Consider the following 18,103-nt stretch of genomic DNA (forward strand, 5'->3'; position numbering starts at 1 on the left):
TTATAGAAATAAGCACCTGTACATTGTTTCTAGATTAATTAATTGAAGTGTGTTTGTGCTTTTATTTTTATTCATTAATTTGCAAATCACTCTAGTATTCAGAGGTAAATTACATGTATGTTAACTAAAGACTATAATACTTAAGTAGTTTTATATAGTATTTTAATCAGAGTTTTTATTTAAACCCAAACAGACAACTCTCAATATAAGGACTCTTGCTGACTTAAACAGAGCACTTAAATTATAGTATACTGAGGTAACATATATAAAATAAAGGTTCTAAAAATTTAATTGTTAACAATTCTTGACAGGTAGATAAATCTTTTTCTGTAATTTAAAAAATAGATAAAATACTTCTCTTAAAATACTTCTTTTAGGAATGAAAACATTTAATTTCAAATGCTATTATGGAAAGTTTCAAGGAACCAGGTGTGCCAAAAATTACGTATGATTTGAAAAGTTAAGCAAAGAATGATGAATATTTACAAAAAAAATTTTCTTGTTAAATTTCAAAATTAGATACTAAGATTGTCGGCAGATGGAATCTATGGCTACAAACACCATTGTTACAACTAAAAAAGTATTTGCAAGAATGTCATGTCTAAATTAATGTCCTTAAACTTGGCCAGGTTTTGCTGCATACGGTAGTCATTTAGAAAAATTTCCGATATGTCCAGCAAGACTTTAGATGGTTCACAATGCTGAATTAGTTGCATGATTCCTTTAGCATCAGCATGTGCACTGAACAACATATACTGCACAGACATTTTAACCTCTACCTATTTAAAATACTCATATCATGAACAGAACTTCAGATCATAAATTTATTAAAACTAATAACTAAGTTAATAACTAACTTACAATCTGGCGATTTTCAAATTCAATTCTCTTGGCACCGCTAATGACTTTATGACCAATCGTTCCAGATACACAATAACCTGGCACAATTAACTATAAAAAAATATTATCAAATTTAATTTAAACAAACATTTTTAACATATACATGATTTCTAAAAAGTAACTTAAAATAAAGTGGCCCCTCACTTACCCACAAGGAAAAGGTTCATCGTATTAAAATGCATTTTTGCCAATTTATGCTCTTTGCAAGATCGATTTTCTTAAGTGGTAAGAAATGAGGGTTGAAAAATCACTTAAAAACTTAGTTATGGTTACAATTATTCGAAATTAAGTTTAGGAATTACAATGAAATAGTGTAGGGAACCACTGCTGAACTAGATTTGCCATCACTTTAAATATAAAAATTATAAAAATATAAAATGTAATCTAAAAAGATTTTTTAAATTCCTTAATTCAAGCTAATAGATTTTGAGACAACCAGTAGATATTTTAACCTGCCTAAAACCTCACATCTTTTCTTCAAGTCACTTAAAAACTTGCCTTATTATAAATGTAACTATCATTGTATTTATCATTTTACTCTAGTGTAACTATCATTTTTTAATCAAGAATTGATTTCATTCTCTATGATAAAAGTATCTACAAGTGTCACAGATGAAACAAAGCTATTTGTTCAAAGCACTCTTGAGTAGGAAAATATTGACAAAGCTCTTTGGCATTTACTGCGTTTCTGAAAGTTTATACAGACCTGTTTATCTTGAATCTTTCGAGAAAAGCAAAAAATTTGAAATAAAGAGGTTTTGAGTTATACAGGTACTTTAAAAAATTAAATTTAACTAAGAAATTTGATTATAAGTGCCTTAATTGTTTTTAGTAGAAATATATAGGCATTTCTGTACATTAATTATACCACATATATCTATTTACATAAAAAATTTTAACATACCTTTAACACTGAAAATAATCTTTTTAAAGATTTTTGACGTCTAACCTTCTTTGTTTGTTATGTTGTTTGAGCATTTGTGCTTGATTATTAGAAATCCGAGAAACAGAGGTTTTGAAAGAAAACATTAAAAATTTTGAGATATAGAGGTTTAAGATAAATAGCTTTAGCTCTAATAATAAAGGTCTTAGTTCAAGATTGAAGTTAATTTGACATGTTAAAGTTGAAAAAACATGAAAAAATTAACATGTACAGTACAGAACCCGTTATCCGGAAATCAGAAAACCGGAAAACCAAAAAACCGGAATGAAATTCGATAAACTTTCCCACCATTTCTAAAAAAAAAAAATTTTTTTCCTCATAAGATTTTAGGATTTTTCTTTCTTTTTTTAAAGATGTTTACCTTACCATCATTTTGGAAATAATTATTAGTGTATTACTTCATCGTTTTTTCTTCTTTTTAAGATTATTTCCAAATATTTTTTTTTTTTTGTTGGGTTTAACAATAAAAAAACGGCTTTTTGTAGCGATTCAGAAATTGTATAATTGAGAATTTTATAATTGAGAAAAAAAATACTTACTGTGTAGACTACTTATTGTGATCCTACTTTTATCAAAAACATTGCTGCACCCAACACATGCCCAGCATAAAAAGCTTTGATTTCAAGGTCTTCATCAACCTGCATAAACAATATTCTATTTTAGAGTGCATAGCCAGATTTTTCAACAAAAAATAAGCACTTTTTCAGTACTTTTCAAGCACTCAAAAATATTTTTAATCACTATAAAAAAAATAATAAAGGAGGATCTGTGCAATAATAAAAATTATTTTTTTCTATTGCTTAAAGTTCTTAATTTATAAACATAAAATCAATAAAATTCAATATCATTTTAAAAACTTCACATAAACATGAAAAAATTACTAGTTTCTGATAAATATGGCAGAGAAAATTGTGAAGATATTGCTTTTTTTGTAATTTAAAACCCCAATTGACACAGCAAAGAAAAAATCTCTTTTTAAAAGATAGAATTAAAAACTTTTTTCAAATCCCGAATAGAAAAAGCACCTTTAAGAGCTTTTAAAAAACATAAATCAAAAATAAGCACCTTCAAGTATTTTTTAAAAAGGCTATGCTAAAATTTAATAAAGCATATTATTTAAATAAATAATAGTATTTAAATAAAGGAAAACTTAATTTTTCATTACATTATATATCCCTAAAAATATTTTGAATTAATAAATAAACACAGTAAGAAATATATACATAAACTTATTGCTGTTAAGACTACCAATGGTCGTTAGCAGCAAAATAAGCATGATGTTTCCAGCGAATTTGCAGTTTTACACTTAACTTTGTAAAAACTAACATTAACATTGTTCTATTAAATTTCTATATCTAATCGTCTTGTTCTTAACTGTTCTGTTCCTAATTGTAATTCTTAATTAAAAGTAAAATACAAAAGAGAGGCTGTTATTACTGAGATAACATATTATTGAGTAACCCTCAATTCTGGCATATTAGCACTATAAAAACATTTATTCACAATAAAAACATTAGAGCTATGCATTTCAGAAAACTGTCTTGTCTTTTTTCCCCTTTCTGTTTTGATGGTGATGAGATTTAAGATATTTGACTCATACATAACACATTATAATATTATTTGTACTTTATAATGTGTTTTGTGTAGCAAAAATTTTAATTATTGACCAGCTCAAAAGTGCAAAGAGGCTAAATAACAGAAGTTGTCTAGATTATGACTTATATTATTAATTAATCAATATAAAGAAGACCAACAAATAAATGCATTCACATACCTGTCAACATTGGAGAAACTAAATAACGGAGAATTTACTAGTGACATTTTTTAGACTACTAGTAAAGTTTTGATACATCATGCAAAATATATAAAAAATTATTAATGTTATTTACATAGTAAAACATATAAGCCCTTGCTTAGAGTTACTCGTTAATTTAAATATACAATTTTAAATGAGAAAAAAAGTTCCCCCCCCCAAGAGCAGTTTTGTTCCATTGTAGTACAAACTTCATGATCTTGTTTAAACTTAGTATACAGAAATATTAAAACATTAATGCTAGTATACAATTTACGCCCCTTTGAAAATCATACCTATATTAAGTTATTTTTCTATTAATGTATTAGAGATGTAGAAATTAAAAAAATTTTACAGCTAATTTAACACATTGGACATTTATTATTCAGAAAGGTATCAACAATTCTCAACTGAATACGGATTAAATAAAGAATTGTGTATTATTTATATTCCGAAACAGATTTGTATGATCAATTCTTTAAAAAAATTACTTGATACCTAAATAAACTTTTGCATTTAAAAAATATATTTCAAGCAAATCTCTCCTCTTTTAGGTGTTACTTTCGAATTCACAAATAACTGGAATTATAATCAGAAATGTGAATTTAAGAGCTATTAAACCATAACCATTCTCAAATAAAGAAAATTGAAAAATAGAGATTTTTTATATGTACAGTTAATTGAATTTTTCTTCAAAGTTAATAATGAATTAACTATTTGCAATGTAAGAAAAACTAAATTGTATCTTAAATGTATATAATTTTGTAAAATTTTAAAGAAATATATATCCCATTGAATTAGCAATAAAACTGATAACTGATTTTCTTGGACCATTAAGAAACATAAATAAAAAAAATTTGATTGTCAATTAAAATAACTTTGCACAATTTCCTGATTCATAAGAATTTAGGACAATATATATCCTTCTTAATGAAGAAAAAATATTTTTATTTCTTGAAAAAAAGTACTTTGAAAAATTCTTATTTATAAATGTTTCCCACTAAAATTAAAATGTTTTAATTAAATATATAGATCAATATAATAAGCTAAAAATATTACACTTATTATCAGCAAAAATTTTACTTACCAGATGAAACAGTGAAGACAGAATTGTAGTCAGACATGGTAGCTTGCTTGGTTGAATCATCTTGTATGCACACAGGTTGATTTGTTTATGATACTTTGTTCCAAAGCTCTTGCCATATCCTCTTGTTGCTCATAATGATGAGTAACCAAAGCAACAGATTCAACTTTTGTTTCAGGTTCCTATCAAATAAATGTGATTTTACTTAAAATAATTATTTATACACTCGCAAAGGTACACTAACTATTATTTATACACTAAAAGCTTATGGAAATTTAAAATTAGAAAAATTTTAAGATGTATATAACTGTTTGTTTGTATTTTTCACAAGTATTTATTAAAATTTTATGGACTTTCTCTAGAAAAGAATAAAACGGTTAAATGAACATTTATTTTGAATTTATTTATGTATTTCAGTTAACAAAATTACGTTAATATCTGGTGAAAATGGGAGAAATTTTTAATGGCCACTTTATAAAACTAGCTTTCTTTTCAAAAGGAAAATAAAGAAAAATAATATAATTTTAGTTTTTTTATTGACTTTTATATCTTTGAAAAATTGACAGTTAACAGGATTTTTTTTTCTTTTACAAAAAACATGATTATGAAGAAGCAATGATTTAATTTAACCACATGCAACGACAGAAAATTCGGAAAATAGAAGGGTACTTTAATTAATAACTAACCATCAGGTCAGCTGATAGCTTCTTGTTTTTGACTACCAGTGATACCAACATTAATTCTTTCATATTTGCAGTCTTCAGCATCCAAAAATACTTCAAGGATGTTCAACATTTTCATCCTCTAGGTAAGAAAACAAAAAATATTTAAAATTAAGTACAAAAAATAAGCGAAGTTACTAACATGAGAGAAAAAAAAGAAGAAAAAAACAATCCGAGGATTTTACAAAAATGTAAATTTCACACCTACTCTCAAACAATTTAGATAACATTCTAGAAAAAGGAAATTAAAATATAATAGGAAATTAAAATATAATAAATAAATAATCAATTAAAAGAAACTGGTATTTTAAATTTGCTGCACTGGGGATATTATCATAACTACGGCAAGTTGGCAAAGAGTCGCCGAGGAAGGAAGATAACGTTTCTGGCGGAGGGAACCAGTTTTTCTCGAATCATGACGTTTACGCCTCTTCCTTCTCATTGGCTCAAATTCCCTGACTACTCCTTAGAACTTATAGGTTAAGATATATCAGTTATTAAGTAACCGGTTCCGATTTCCTGTTCTTAAATAACGTGTACAAAATATTAGTTCTCGAATAACGTACTCACGGTGTCAGTTCCTAAAGATAAAACACACGTTTTGCAAACGTCTAATCTAAAGTTATTAAACCTTTTATTCTTTTTTTTTTTAAAAAATCTGTTTGACTCAAAATTAATGAGATTACATTGAATAATAATTTTAAAAAGTCTTATAATGCACCACAGTTTCTTTTCTTTGTTTCTGAAATATAATTCATATTTGATTTAAACATTTTATTAATTTTTCAATCGGATGAAGATTTAAATGAACTATGCATTTTTCAATACAAAATGCATTTAAGATGGATCTGAGGAAAACGTTTCTAAGAAAGCTTAGGCATTTAAATGCTTTACTTTAACCTTATTTTTATTATTTTCTAATTAGGATGAAGATCTTATGGCAATTACCTAAAAAGTTTGCAATTTCAAATGTAACGAAATTTTATAAGGTATTTTTATTGCAATACATTACTTATTGCTTTTATCGCTAAATTCAGCATTTCAGATGCGTAATTAGGACGAAAAGAATAGATTAAATTTTCTCATTCCAAATGCATAATAAAAATTCTGCACAATGAAATACATATAATTACGCTAATAATGAACTATGATAGATTTGAGAAATGAGTTAAGGAAGCACTTTATACATTCAAAAAAAATTTTGCCTCACTTGTTTGCTTTTTCAGATGTATGATATTTTATTAAATCGTTTTTCGTCAAATTAAACATTTAATCAGAAAAAGGTGATAATTTTCAATTGGAAATATATATAAGAAATTATTCACAAAGGAATCGATACTTTTACGCAAATAATACATTTAAATAGATCTCAACGAATAGACCCGAGAAAGCAATTAATACATTTAAAGTGCTTTACTTTAACCTTATTATTTTATTCGTTTGTTTGCAGTTTCAAAAGTTATAAAAGTTTTTAAAAAATATTTATAAGTATTTCATTATCATACGCAGCACTTTACTTTAACATTATTTTATTCAAATGCAATTTCAAAAGTGATAAAGTACAAGAACCAAGTGTTTCATAATTATACGACTAAAAAAGAGAGCAATTTCTTATAACATTACTAAATAAGATATTATATAATAGTATAAGAAAAAAAAAAGGAATGGTAGATTCAAAATAAATAATAAGAAAATCTTCACAGAAAAATCAATATTTTTACATAAAAAATAATTAATTGGGGAATACCTTAGTAAATGGATCTACAAAAGCAAATTATACATTTAAAATAATTTATCCTTAGAAGGCAACAGTGAACTATTTTGTTAATAAGAAATATATTTCAGATATTTTTGTATATAGTTTTAAAAACTTAAATAAACACGTATTATAAAATTAGTTACAGTGTCTTGACATAAGTCAATACAGTGTTTCTTCAGTTGGATTATACCAATCTGCACTTTAGTATATATAAAAGTAAAATATAATTTACATTTTAGGGCTCTAAGAGAACTTTTGCTGCTTTTATTTGTTCTTTAGCATTTATGCTATTTTTAACTTAATTGATTTGTTTTATCCATCATGATGATTGCTTGCATCTTAAAAAATATCTGTAGTTGATTTATAGAGAAAATTACATTGTCAACAATGTCAACTTTCATCATAATAAACAACACTTAAACTTGAAAAAAAGTTGTTCGAAAGTATAATACTAGTTTTCATTGCACGTATTTCAATTATAAATTTGGAGTTTAATTTTAAAAAAATATATATATAACTTTAAACGCGATAAAAAGATTTTGTTAAAATTTAAATCAAATCAGTAAAAAAATATTTCATTTATCTATTTAATTATTTATTTTTTTTTACTAAGAAATTGAAAATAAAAAACATTTCTGAGAGAACTCCAAATAAGTCAATACAATCAATGCATCAGAATACGACATCAGGTCAATGCTCTTCACAGTCATAAAATTTTAAAATTAAATTCCAGCTTAGAGTTTAAGATTAGAACTAAAATCGAAAGATTTAATTAAAATTATTACTAACTATTGCAAAGAGAATTTTGTGTTTTAATATTTGTGTTACATGATTTTATAAAAGCACAAAACACATGATCTTATGAAAATTTGCAAATAAATCCCCGAATCTTTTAATGAATATTTTCAATTCTGAAACTGTCGTAATATTTAAAATAAATATAAATAAAAAAACGCATTGAGTCCTATGTTTCGTTTTAAATGTAACCAAGTCGCTAATATGGTAATTATCATTGTTCCTGACATATATAACAGAAATTATTAACATCTCTAATTTTTTTTTTTCATTTTCATAAGATCATGTGTTAGAGGCGACGAGTATCATGCGTTACACCACGCCCCGTAAGAACGAATGAGCTTTCTTTTCAATAATGTTAAAAGTCATATTTTAAACATCTCGTAACATTAAAGATTTTTTAACAAAATAAAATAAATTAGTATCCCACTTTTGTGAGACATATTCCAATAATCAAAAACTTCAAACAATAATATTTAATGACATATTAATCTTTTCTTTAAGAGACGAGTTTCATAAGAAACATTTCATTCACTTGTGTAACTTTTTTTAAATTCCTCTTGACCTTACATTTCTTTAAAGGAAATTTGAAGATGTTTTTTTTCGTTAAAATAAATAAATAAATAAAATTTTCATAGTCAGCCGCTATTATATAATAGAGAGGGGGGAGAAGCAGTTTTTTTCTCATTTTTAGACAATGACAAAGGAGAGAGAGGAAGGTAAGTTTATTTATTTTTATAAAACATTTTTAAGAACTGTTGCTCTCACATGGACCCCAGAAGGAAAACGAACTAGAGAGGTTTTAAGGTCGAGATAGAACATTGCAAACTTAATATCTTTGTATATAAGTTACAAATAAAAGAATTAAAGATAATATTTCAATTAAAAAATAGCAATCGGAATTGAGAAATAAAAATGTTTATAAACATTAGTACATTTCAGATTAACAAAATTAAGTATTATAAATAAACAGATGAACAAGGTCCACGAATGCTGAGCACTGTCTTAATTAATTATTTCAGTTTTATAATCTTTTGTATTAATAATTTCTACCAGAGTAAATTCCTTGTTTACTTTGTTACAGAAAAAATTTTAAGATACTTCAAAAATGGTAAAAATAAATTATTGGTTTAAAATCAGTTACGAAAGATTGTACGAAAATATTTCTACGCTTTTAGCTTTCTCGTCTTCTGTGACTTTTCAGTTTTTTTGGAAGTCAAAGTTCATACGGGGTGAGATAAAAGCGTTTAGCAAACTATTAAATTAACATTTCAAAAAGGAGCAGAAAGAAAAATAAATAGCTTTATTCTTAGCGTGGAGCATGGACACTAGAATATCGTATGGAAGCTCAGCTATTAAGTGTTTTCCGAATCACAATTCTTATTTAAGTGAATTACGAATCACATACTAAGATTCGTGTTAGAAGGATTTAAAATTTGCCTATTGCAAATAGCATTAAAGGGAATAAAAAATTACTGTTGGCAATTTTCATCAGAGTGATTTATGAATCTCCTTTTGAATTGCAATGATTACCAGATTATGCATAATCCGGTAAAAATCATTAGACAATCTTTTGCGTAAAAATCATTAGCAAATCACGCATTGTGTTTTGCGTTAAAGTAATTAAAGAATCATGTGACAAAGTTCTCGCTTTGGTGATTTGCTAATCTCTCATTGCTATTTCATTGCATTGCTCATTACTTTGTGCATTTTTCGAACTTTATCATTTGCTATTCATGTTTGCTTCAATTTACGGAACATACGTTGCATTTCAATTTGCAAGTCATATGTTGTTCATAATTTACGTGATCTGTAAGACTTGCTGTATCTTTCAAGTCATTAAATTACAGACATCATATTATACAATTTTTTATATGCATGCTTTAAAAAACCAGGGATAGTGAATTATAATCTAAAAATTTAAGCAATCACGTTTTGCAATTTATGATCTATTTTAAGGAAACTATAGTTTTGTAAATCTTAAGTTTGTTATCTGTCAAAATATTGTATTACAAAGAATTTTACTATGTCCAAAATGCTTTACTGATATTCTAAGGTATTTTGTTTTTAAAATTGAAACAGATATGCTAAATATTAGTATTCATATTCTAATATGCTTCATAAATTTTTAATGAAGAGTCCTAGTAGTTCCAGTCTTTAAAAGTTTGCATGTATGCCAATGTCAATTAGAGATTTTTTGTTAATCTTTAAACTTAATTAAACCACAGTGTAACTGTCAAATCATTTGCATTGGTAGATGTGAACAACACGTATTAAAAAATTGCAAGAACTATTAAACAATGTAAAATTGATACAATAAATGCTTCAATGTTATAAAATCTTGTTGGCATGTATTTTACCATACTGACTGTTACTGAGTAGGTCCTTTAAAGTCATTCAAAAATCCTAAAAAGATTATTATTTTTTTGGTTGTTTATTTTTATTTATTTTGTTTTTATATTTTTTATTTCTCATAATACTTTTAGGAGAGGGGTGTGAACACTGCAAACAAGAAACTCAATGGCATTTTTTAACTGTGTTACATTCGTTTGAATATTTAGTTATTTAATATCATATTTATTTCACTGTAATACTTTTCATTAACCTTGTAAACTTGCAGTGAATCATGCTAGTAAATGATATAACTAAGTAAAATATGGAACATAAAAAAATCCAAACTACATATTACAAGTTATGTAAATTTCATTGGGAGTACACAATTGTATACATTTACATTAAAACATATTTAATACAGAAAACATTACAAAAAAAACATACGTTAGAAATAATGGGAAATATTCAAATCTGCCTAATTATAAATGCTTTATTGTAGCTTTGAAGCTTGTGCATTATTTTCATTATTTTAATTTATTTTGATTTCTTTAAATCTTTTATACTTATCAATCTTTTTATCATAATATTAATTATACTTGTAGGACTCATCTTCACTGTGTTGCTTCTTGCAATAATTCAACTGCTGGAAAACCTTAATCAACTTCAGTAATCATGAAACAACCTAGGAGAGAATGAAGAATGCTTTGGATTTTAGCCATAGATAAGACCATTCAAATAATAATACTTAGTGAGTATTTATTAATTTTTGTTATTTTATTTAATAATAATCAAAAGAAATTTTAACTAAAAAATATGCATATGATGTCTAATTTATTGCATATTATAAAATCATTGAAGTTTCTTGGCCTTAATTTCATTATAAAGTGTTTTTGGGGTTACTGAGGTGTTATCTTAGGGTAGCTAAGGCAGAGTAACCCAGGTCAGAGGGAAGATACTGTACAAAGATGACTTTGGAGTTTAGCACAAGGTTGATCACTTTACTAAACCAAATTTCCCCAACTACTTAGTAAGGAAAACAGTGAAAAGAAACAAAGGTTACCCACAAGATAGCCAGATCTAAAACAGATGGAGATTTATCGTGTTCGATTAATGTCAGGTGAAGAAAATGAAGGGTTAATGTACAACAGGCTGTAGTGCTTAGATGGTAGAAGTGCTGAAATACCTTTAGTAAAATATCACATTAACTACTAAGGATGCTTTTGTTTCTTAAAAGAAAACATTTAATAATTTTAAAAACTAGTAACGAAGAAACTTTCCTCCTCTGACTTTGAAATTTCCTGCTGAACCTCGTTAACACAAAATTTGCGGGACTATCATAATTATTTATGTTAACTAGATTTCATCTTATCCGATATATTATGAAGGAACACAATTTATTACTTACTGTTAATACATATCATATACTACGCTTGTGTACCAAGCAAATTAAAATAAGCTTAAAAATTTTAATAACTTTATTTAACTATTTTATTTATTTACCCATCGGCTACTCCTAACAAACCTGGATAATAGAAATAGCATTCCTCAAAATGAATAATTGGCGCATTATGCACATGCTTCTTATCTGTGTTGTGACCTTTCATGTAAAGCGATAATCAGCAAGAAATTTTCATGTTAAATATTATGTAAAGCGCAATAATAATTTATTGCTGACTCTCGGGACCAAACATATATTTCATGTAAAGTGATATTTCACCCTAAGTGATTTGCATTAATGAGGTTTGACAGTATTTCCTTTTTTTTTCATGTGAAAAAACTTTGATATTTTTACCTTTTTCGTTCATGTGGGAAATGATAAACACAAAAGAATAAAAGATATTGTAATCAACATATTTAGGTATAACTAACTTCGTAACTACCCTTGGAAATTCTCTTAAGTTCTACTTTAAAACAGAGAATTCCTTTTTTGATTCTAGTTACTGTTGTACCTTTTGCCTGGCAATGTATTCATGTCATGATGTCTTATAGTAATTGTCGCTTGTCTTGATGGTAGTTCTTGATTTTATTCATTAAGTATCAGAAATATATCGTAACTGGTTTTATATACAAGGTCCGGCTATTAATTTCCAGGACTGAGGTAACTGTAGGAGAAAGAAAAGCCGGAATATGGCGCTAATGATTGCATATTGAAGAGTGTTTTCTTGCGCATGTGCAGTGCAATCGGCGCCATTCTGAAGTGAGTGGTTCTCGTGGAAAGGCACATTAAAACGGAGCTCTTAAATTCCTGTTGTCGAAGTGAAATAGAGCAAAGAATTAACATTACATTTTACTTCAAATTGGGCAAGACAGCTGCAGAAACCTACGAATTGTTAAAACAAGTTTATGGCAAGGAAGTATTATCTCGCTGAAGAACTTTTGAATGGTTTAAACGCTTTTGAACGCGAAAGTGTGGAAGATGATCCGCACACAGTTCGGCCGCAGTTCGCACGCAAGCAGGAAGCAATTGAAAAAGTTCGCGTACACACATTGCGTTTGACTGTGAGGCGATTCTCAGCTCAGCATGGTGTCGTTGAGTCGCAGCATCCACCATACTCGCCAGACCTAGCACACACTTTTTCCTGTTTCTTAAGCAGAAAAATTCACTGAAGGAAACAAGATTTCAGGATGTCGAAGCCTTCATGAAAACTGTAACGTCACTAATAAAGAGCATTCCAAAAGTGGACTTTAAAACTTCTTTCCGAAATTTGTACAGCCGAGCACAGACGTGTATTACGCCTGATATGGATTACTTCGAATAATATTAAATGGCTATGTGTTTAACTTTTTTTTCTTCTGAGTTATTCCATGAGTCCTGGAAATTAATAGCCAGACCTTGTATTTACTTATAAATTATATTCAAAACTTATTTTTAATTAGTCTGAGCAATTTTAAGAAGATTTGTTCTTGACACTGTTGCACCTACTCCATCACTTACAGCTAAAGAATGGCTGAATGGAAAAAACAGAAATCCTATTCTGATATCCATGTATGTAGGTATGGTAATAGTCATTGTATGTTTCGTAATAACTCTAGGTAAAAAAAAATTAAACTGCATAGCTGCCAGCTTTCATGAAAAGATTGGAAGATTCCTAACTTTTGGGGAAATCTTTTATGCTCATAGAAAATATTCAAGCCTTACAAACTTTTGAATTATTTTTTTTAACAATATCGAAAAAATTTTTATTTTTTTTTATTTTAAATATTACTACAAATTATACATTACATTTTCACTCAGTTGAGTTTTGGTAATCAAGCATTCAGATGCATTTTTGAAGCAAAAGATTTAAAATACCACTTTATTAGAGTGAGCAAATTTCTTGTTTCTTCTATCTAAGAGAAAATTGTCTGCATGTATGTAGTGTATATAAAATCTTAGTGCTGTTAGAATTTCTGAATTTTAAACTCATTTTTGGTTTACTTTGAAATAACAAGGAAAATCCCCTAGTTACTCCAAAATGTTTCCTTTTATTTCATATATTGTACCTCATGAAAAATCTTTTCTTTTTTTTTTAATTTTGTAAGAAGTGATAATACCTGCAAAAGTAAACTCCTTAAATTATACTTATATATAGGTATTTTGTGTGAAAAAATATAAATTGATTTTTCAAAACACAAGAAACATTTTTAAACAAATCTATATATCATAATCTCTATATATCTTCAATTTCATTAAAGATACTTAGAGATATCACTATTGGCAAAAGAATATCTAAATTCGCAATTGTAAATATTTTGTAATTTCAGAAATGCATTTTCGAAATGTTTCAAAGTACTAATTCACTTTTTCAATGATAATATAATTAAAAAAAAGAAAACTAATGAACTTTTCTGGAATACAATTAATTAACTTTAAAAGAACACATCTATCTAAATAGCATGTTGATTTCTCTCTGTTTATTAGTTATGGATTAAAGGCATGTGTAATGAAATATTCTTGCTGCATTTTGTATTATTTTAAGTGTGAAAATTTTATACATTATTTGAAAAGTTACTATTTTTTAAAAAAAATACTTTTATCAGAAATATTTATTAATGAAAAAATGGATTAAACATAATAAAATATGTACTAAAAAAGAAAGAAATTTTTAAATTAATGAAAGTTATAAAAAAATTGTGTATATAAGAAACTCCTTCAGTTTTGTTTTGTCCATTCCAATGTTGACACAGTTAAAATAATAAGTTAATTGAGTGATTAAATGAATTGCCTTGGAGCCAGTTGTCCTAGAGTTTCTGATACTGATTGAGCTTTAACGGTACCAAACTTTCCAGTTTTACTTTCTAGCCGATAATCTCCATTTTATTCCTGTTAGCAAATTAAGTTAAAAATTATGTGTGTTGTATCAATATGAATCAGACTGTTTCGTTTTTATTATACATTTATTAAATAAAAATTAATAAAATAAATAAACTGTATACATGAAGAAAATTATTGGTAGCAATGCAAAGTAGTTCATGAGAGAACTTCCAAAGTTGAACTTGAAGTACGTTTGATTCTCTGACAGCGATGCAAAGTGGGGTGGTGGCTGTGATAAGGGTAAAACACGTAAGCGTACATTTTTGAAATCTAACATATTGAGGGAAAAGTCCCAAAATTATTAACTGTCTATTTTTTCTGTAGAACTATCTATTTTAGTCAGTCTTTGATCTGCAACTCTGTGCTATTGATGTCGCTGTTGTGCTTTTTTTCTTTCTTTAATAAATTTGTTAAGTTTAATTTTGAAGTTAATCATTGTCTCTTTTTTCCTCCTTAGTTCTCATTTCAATAATTCTAACCATAACATGTAAATGAAGAACTTAGAAATAATTTTGTTTTGTTTTTAAATTGAATTGTGAATGGATATACAGAAAAAGCCTGGCTGCTCAAAATTTGACTAACCAGAAAGATAAAGAAAGTAGAGCTTTCAGAAATTCATAGTTTATTCTTTTAAAAAGGAAGGTTTGAAAATACACTGTAAAATATTGATGGATTCTTAATGAATACCTCCTCTCCTTCAATATCTCTCAATTATAAACAAGTAGTTAATTTAGAAAGAGCTGCCCTTCAGTTTTTTTTTTATTTATCCTTAGTAATTTTTTTGAATAACTTTTTAGAGTTTTTTCCTTTATCATTATTTTTTATAAGTGTCAATTACAATAATTTTTATTATTAAAGTGTATAATTTTTCCAGAAATTAATATATTATCTATGAATTCTCATTCTATTTTAAAATATAAGAGAACCCCCACATAACTGTAACCCTCGTTCATTATTCTTTTATCTGTATCAATAGAGATTGAGAACCAATTTTGATTAATTTTTCATTTGAAAGGAGCATATGTTGCTATTTTTGAAGAATAGTTTACAATAAGAGTAAGTGTAATTGTTTAGTATAATTATAATTAGCAAGCTGGAACTAACATACTTATATTTTTTATTGCTTTCATAAGTCTCATTATAACCTACATTTTCAATGCTACCTATTTCTCCAAATTTTCTACTAGATTTTATATTTTAATAATTTTTATATTTAGAGTGATAGCAAATCTAGTTCGGCAGTAGTCCCCTACAATATTTCATTTGAATTCCTAAATTTAATTTAGAATAATTGTAACCATAACTAAGTTTGTAAGTGATTTTTAAATTCTTATTTCTTACAATTTAAGAAAATCAATCTTGCAAAGAGCATAAATTGGCAAAAATTCATTTTAATACAATGAACCTTTTCATTGTACCTAATTGTGGCCAAGTGAAGGGCTACTTTATTTTAAGTGACTTTTTAGAAATTATGTATATGTTAAAAATATTTGTTTAAATCAAAATTGATCATATTTTTTTATAGATAATTATGCCAGGTTATTGTGTATCTGAAACGATTGGTCATAAAGTCATTAGCGGTACCAAGAAAATTGAATTTGAAAGCCAGATTGTAAGTTAGTTATTAACTTAGTTGTTACTTTTAATAAATTTATGATCTGAAGTTCTGTTCATGATATGAGTATTTTAAATAGATAGAGGTTAAAATGTCTGTACAGTATATGTTGTTCAGTGCACATGCTGATGCTAAAGGAATCATTAGAACTAATTCAGCATTGTGAGCCATCTAAAGTCTTGCTGGTGCACGGAAAAGCTTCGAAAAGGGAGTTTTTGGCAACGAAAATCACCCAAGAACTTGGTATAAAATTGCATCTAAGTTCTAAAATACAAGAAAATAATTAGAAATTTTTTTGAAGCATATATAGAGGCATTTTTGAATAGTTTTGCAAACTGTCCTCCATTCAGATGCTTTATTTAAAAGAATGTGTAAGAAGATTAAGAAAAGTAGTTTCTTCATTGCTTCAATGCTATTTAACAGCATGTAGTTTTATTTCGAGAGATAAATTTGTAGTTATCAGCTTTGCCAGATTTTGTTTATTTATCCTGATTCATTAAAAATTCTCCTGATTTTTGTATATTCTATGAAGTTTCCTAAAATTCAGCAATGTATGTTAGGGAAAAAAAAAGGTAAAGAATGTTTGTGCCAGCTTTCCTTTGATACACCAGTATCTGTGCAAGTTGATACTTCATTAAATCTATTGAAGGAGCAGCTCTTTGTAGAATTTGGTAAATTACTAGTTAAATATTTTTCGTAAATGAAATTTTATAAAGGTAAAGTTCTCTTTTATGTGCTTCATATTGGAAATACGAATTTAAATTACTATATTAATGAAGAGAGATTCATGTAAGACTATTTATACTTTTTTGTCCAAAACCTTAAATTTTTTACATTTAATCCTGCAAACATAAATAAATTAAAAGCATTTTATGTTAATGAAATTCTTATGCATTAAGAATTTTTAATGTAATCATTACAGTATTAAAAAATATATATTAATATTATTATTTATTTATCTTTTAATAATAAAACTTTTCCCTTTTTTAGTATATATTTTTCAAATACAAATACTTTGGTTTTGTCCAGAAATAGAGAATTCTTGTTTACTCATAAAGGCTTTCCCATTCAATTAGAAAAAGTTATATTTCTCAGATCTATACCACATAACTATTCATTTGGATTGCACACTTACAGACATTGCACTAGTTTAAACCTTTCATAATGGATACATTGAAATATTTATTAGAAAACTGTAAACCTTTTTTCTTACACATTAATGAACATTGAGTGTAGTTGGTACCTCTGAGTTCTGTTAAAAATACATGACTATTTCTATTATTTTCTATATTTGATCATTTGTGTTCTGACTCAATTTTGACTTAGGGGTTTTGAATTTGCTGAAAGTGTAGTTCTAACATCTGAATGTGAAATGGTTTGACAAAAACCTTGTAAAGAATAATGTTAATTGGACTAATTTGTAGAAATTTTACATTTTTGTTTAACTCCCACAATGAACAATTTTGTTGTTATGTCTAAAAATATTCAAGCTGGTAATTTTTTAATTTGTGGGTTTAAGCAATATTAAAGCCATTTTACATTAAATAATTAACAACATCTAGAATTTAAGAACAAAGCAGTTTTGGTTGAACTTTTAATTTATTATAATTTGTGTGTTATATCATTTTTCCCACTTGATTTAGCTAGATAGTCATTAATTTAATAAATTAATTAATATCTTACTAGTAGGAATAAATTTAGCAGATTTAAATTATTTTTCACTAAAAGCAATGTTAAAATTTAGTATTTAAAACAAATAGTTTTGTAATCATTCCTTATTGCAGCATGCAGTCTGAGCATTTCACATTTGGTTATGTTTGTGTAGAACATCTTCCTCACTTGAATGAACAAATAATGATCACACA

At 26.8% G+C, this 18,103-nt stretch overlaps 1 protein-coding gene and 1 long non-coding RNA gene across 36 annotated transcripts in view; one reads left to right on the top strand and one right to left on the bottom strand.

Annotated features, from left to right (window-relative positions):
* Positions 1–359: 359 nt before the first annotated feature.
* LOC122273619 (uncharacterized) lies at positions 360–9,154 on the bottom strand. 3 transcript variants are annotated; one of them, XR_015432347.1, is made up of 5 exons: positions 8,825–9,154; positions 5,406–5,740; positions 4,723–4,901; positions 2,383–2,481; positions 360–951 (listed from the first exon to the last, which is right to left on the bottom strand). It is a non-coding gene; the product is annotated as an uncharacterized LOC122273619 (long non-coding RNA). The 3 variants fall into 3 exon arrangements; XR_015432346.1 differs by having other exon boundaries at positions 5,406–5,523; positions 9,049–9,144; XR_015432345.1 differs by lacking the exon at positions 8,825–9,154 and having other exon boundaries at positions 5,406–8,752.
* LOC147812702 (uncharacterized) overlaps positions 9,142–18,103 on the top strand; it is a 33,296-nt gene continuing 24,334 nt past the window's right edge. For 13 of the 33 annotated variants that reach the window (XR_015432317.1, XR_015432322.1, XR_015432318.1 and 10 more), the window contains exons 1-3: positions 9,528–9,650; positions 10,932–11,077; positions 16,149–16,239. Coding sequence is in view for 9 of the 33 variants with exons in the window: in XM_087158590.1 (XP_087014716.1) it covers positions 16,155–16,239 (85 nt within the window). In the remaining 24 variants the exon portion in view is untranslated. The other 20 variants (XR_015432335.1, XR_015432331.1, XR_015432341.1 and 17 more) reach the window with 14 other exon arrangements.

Source organism: Parasteatoda tepidariorum, chromosome 3 (genome assembly GCF_982258835.1).
Source record: "Parasteatoda tepidariorum strain Cologne lab strain chromosome 3, Ptep-v5.0, whole genome shotgun sequence".
Classification (NCBI taxonomy): Eukaryota; Metazoa; Arthropoda; class Arachnida; order Araneae; family Theridiidae; genus Parasteatoda; species Parasteatoda tepidariorum.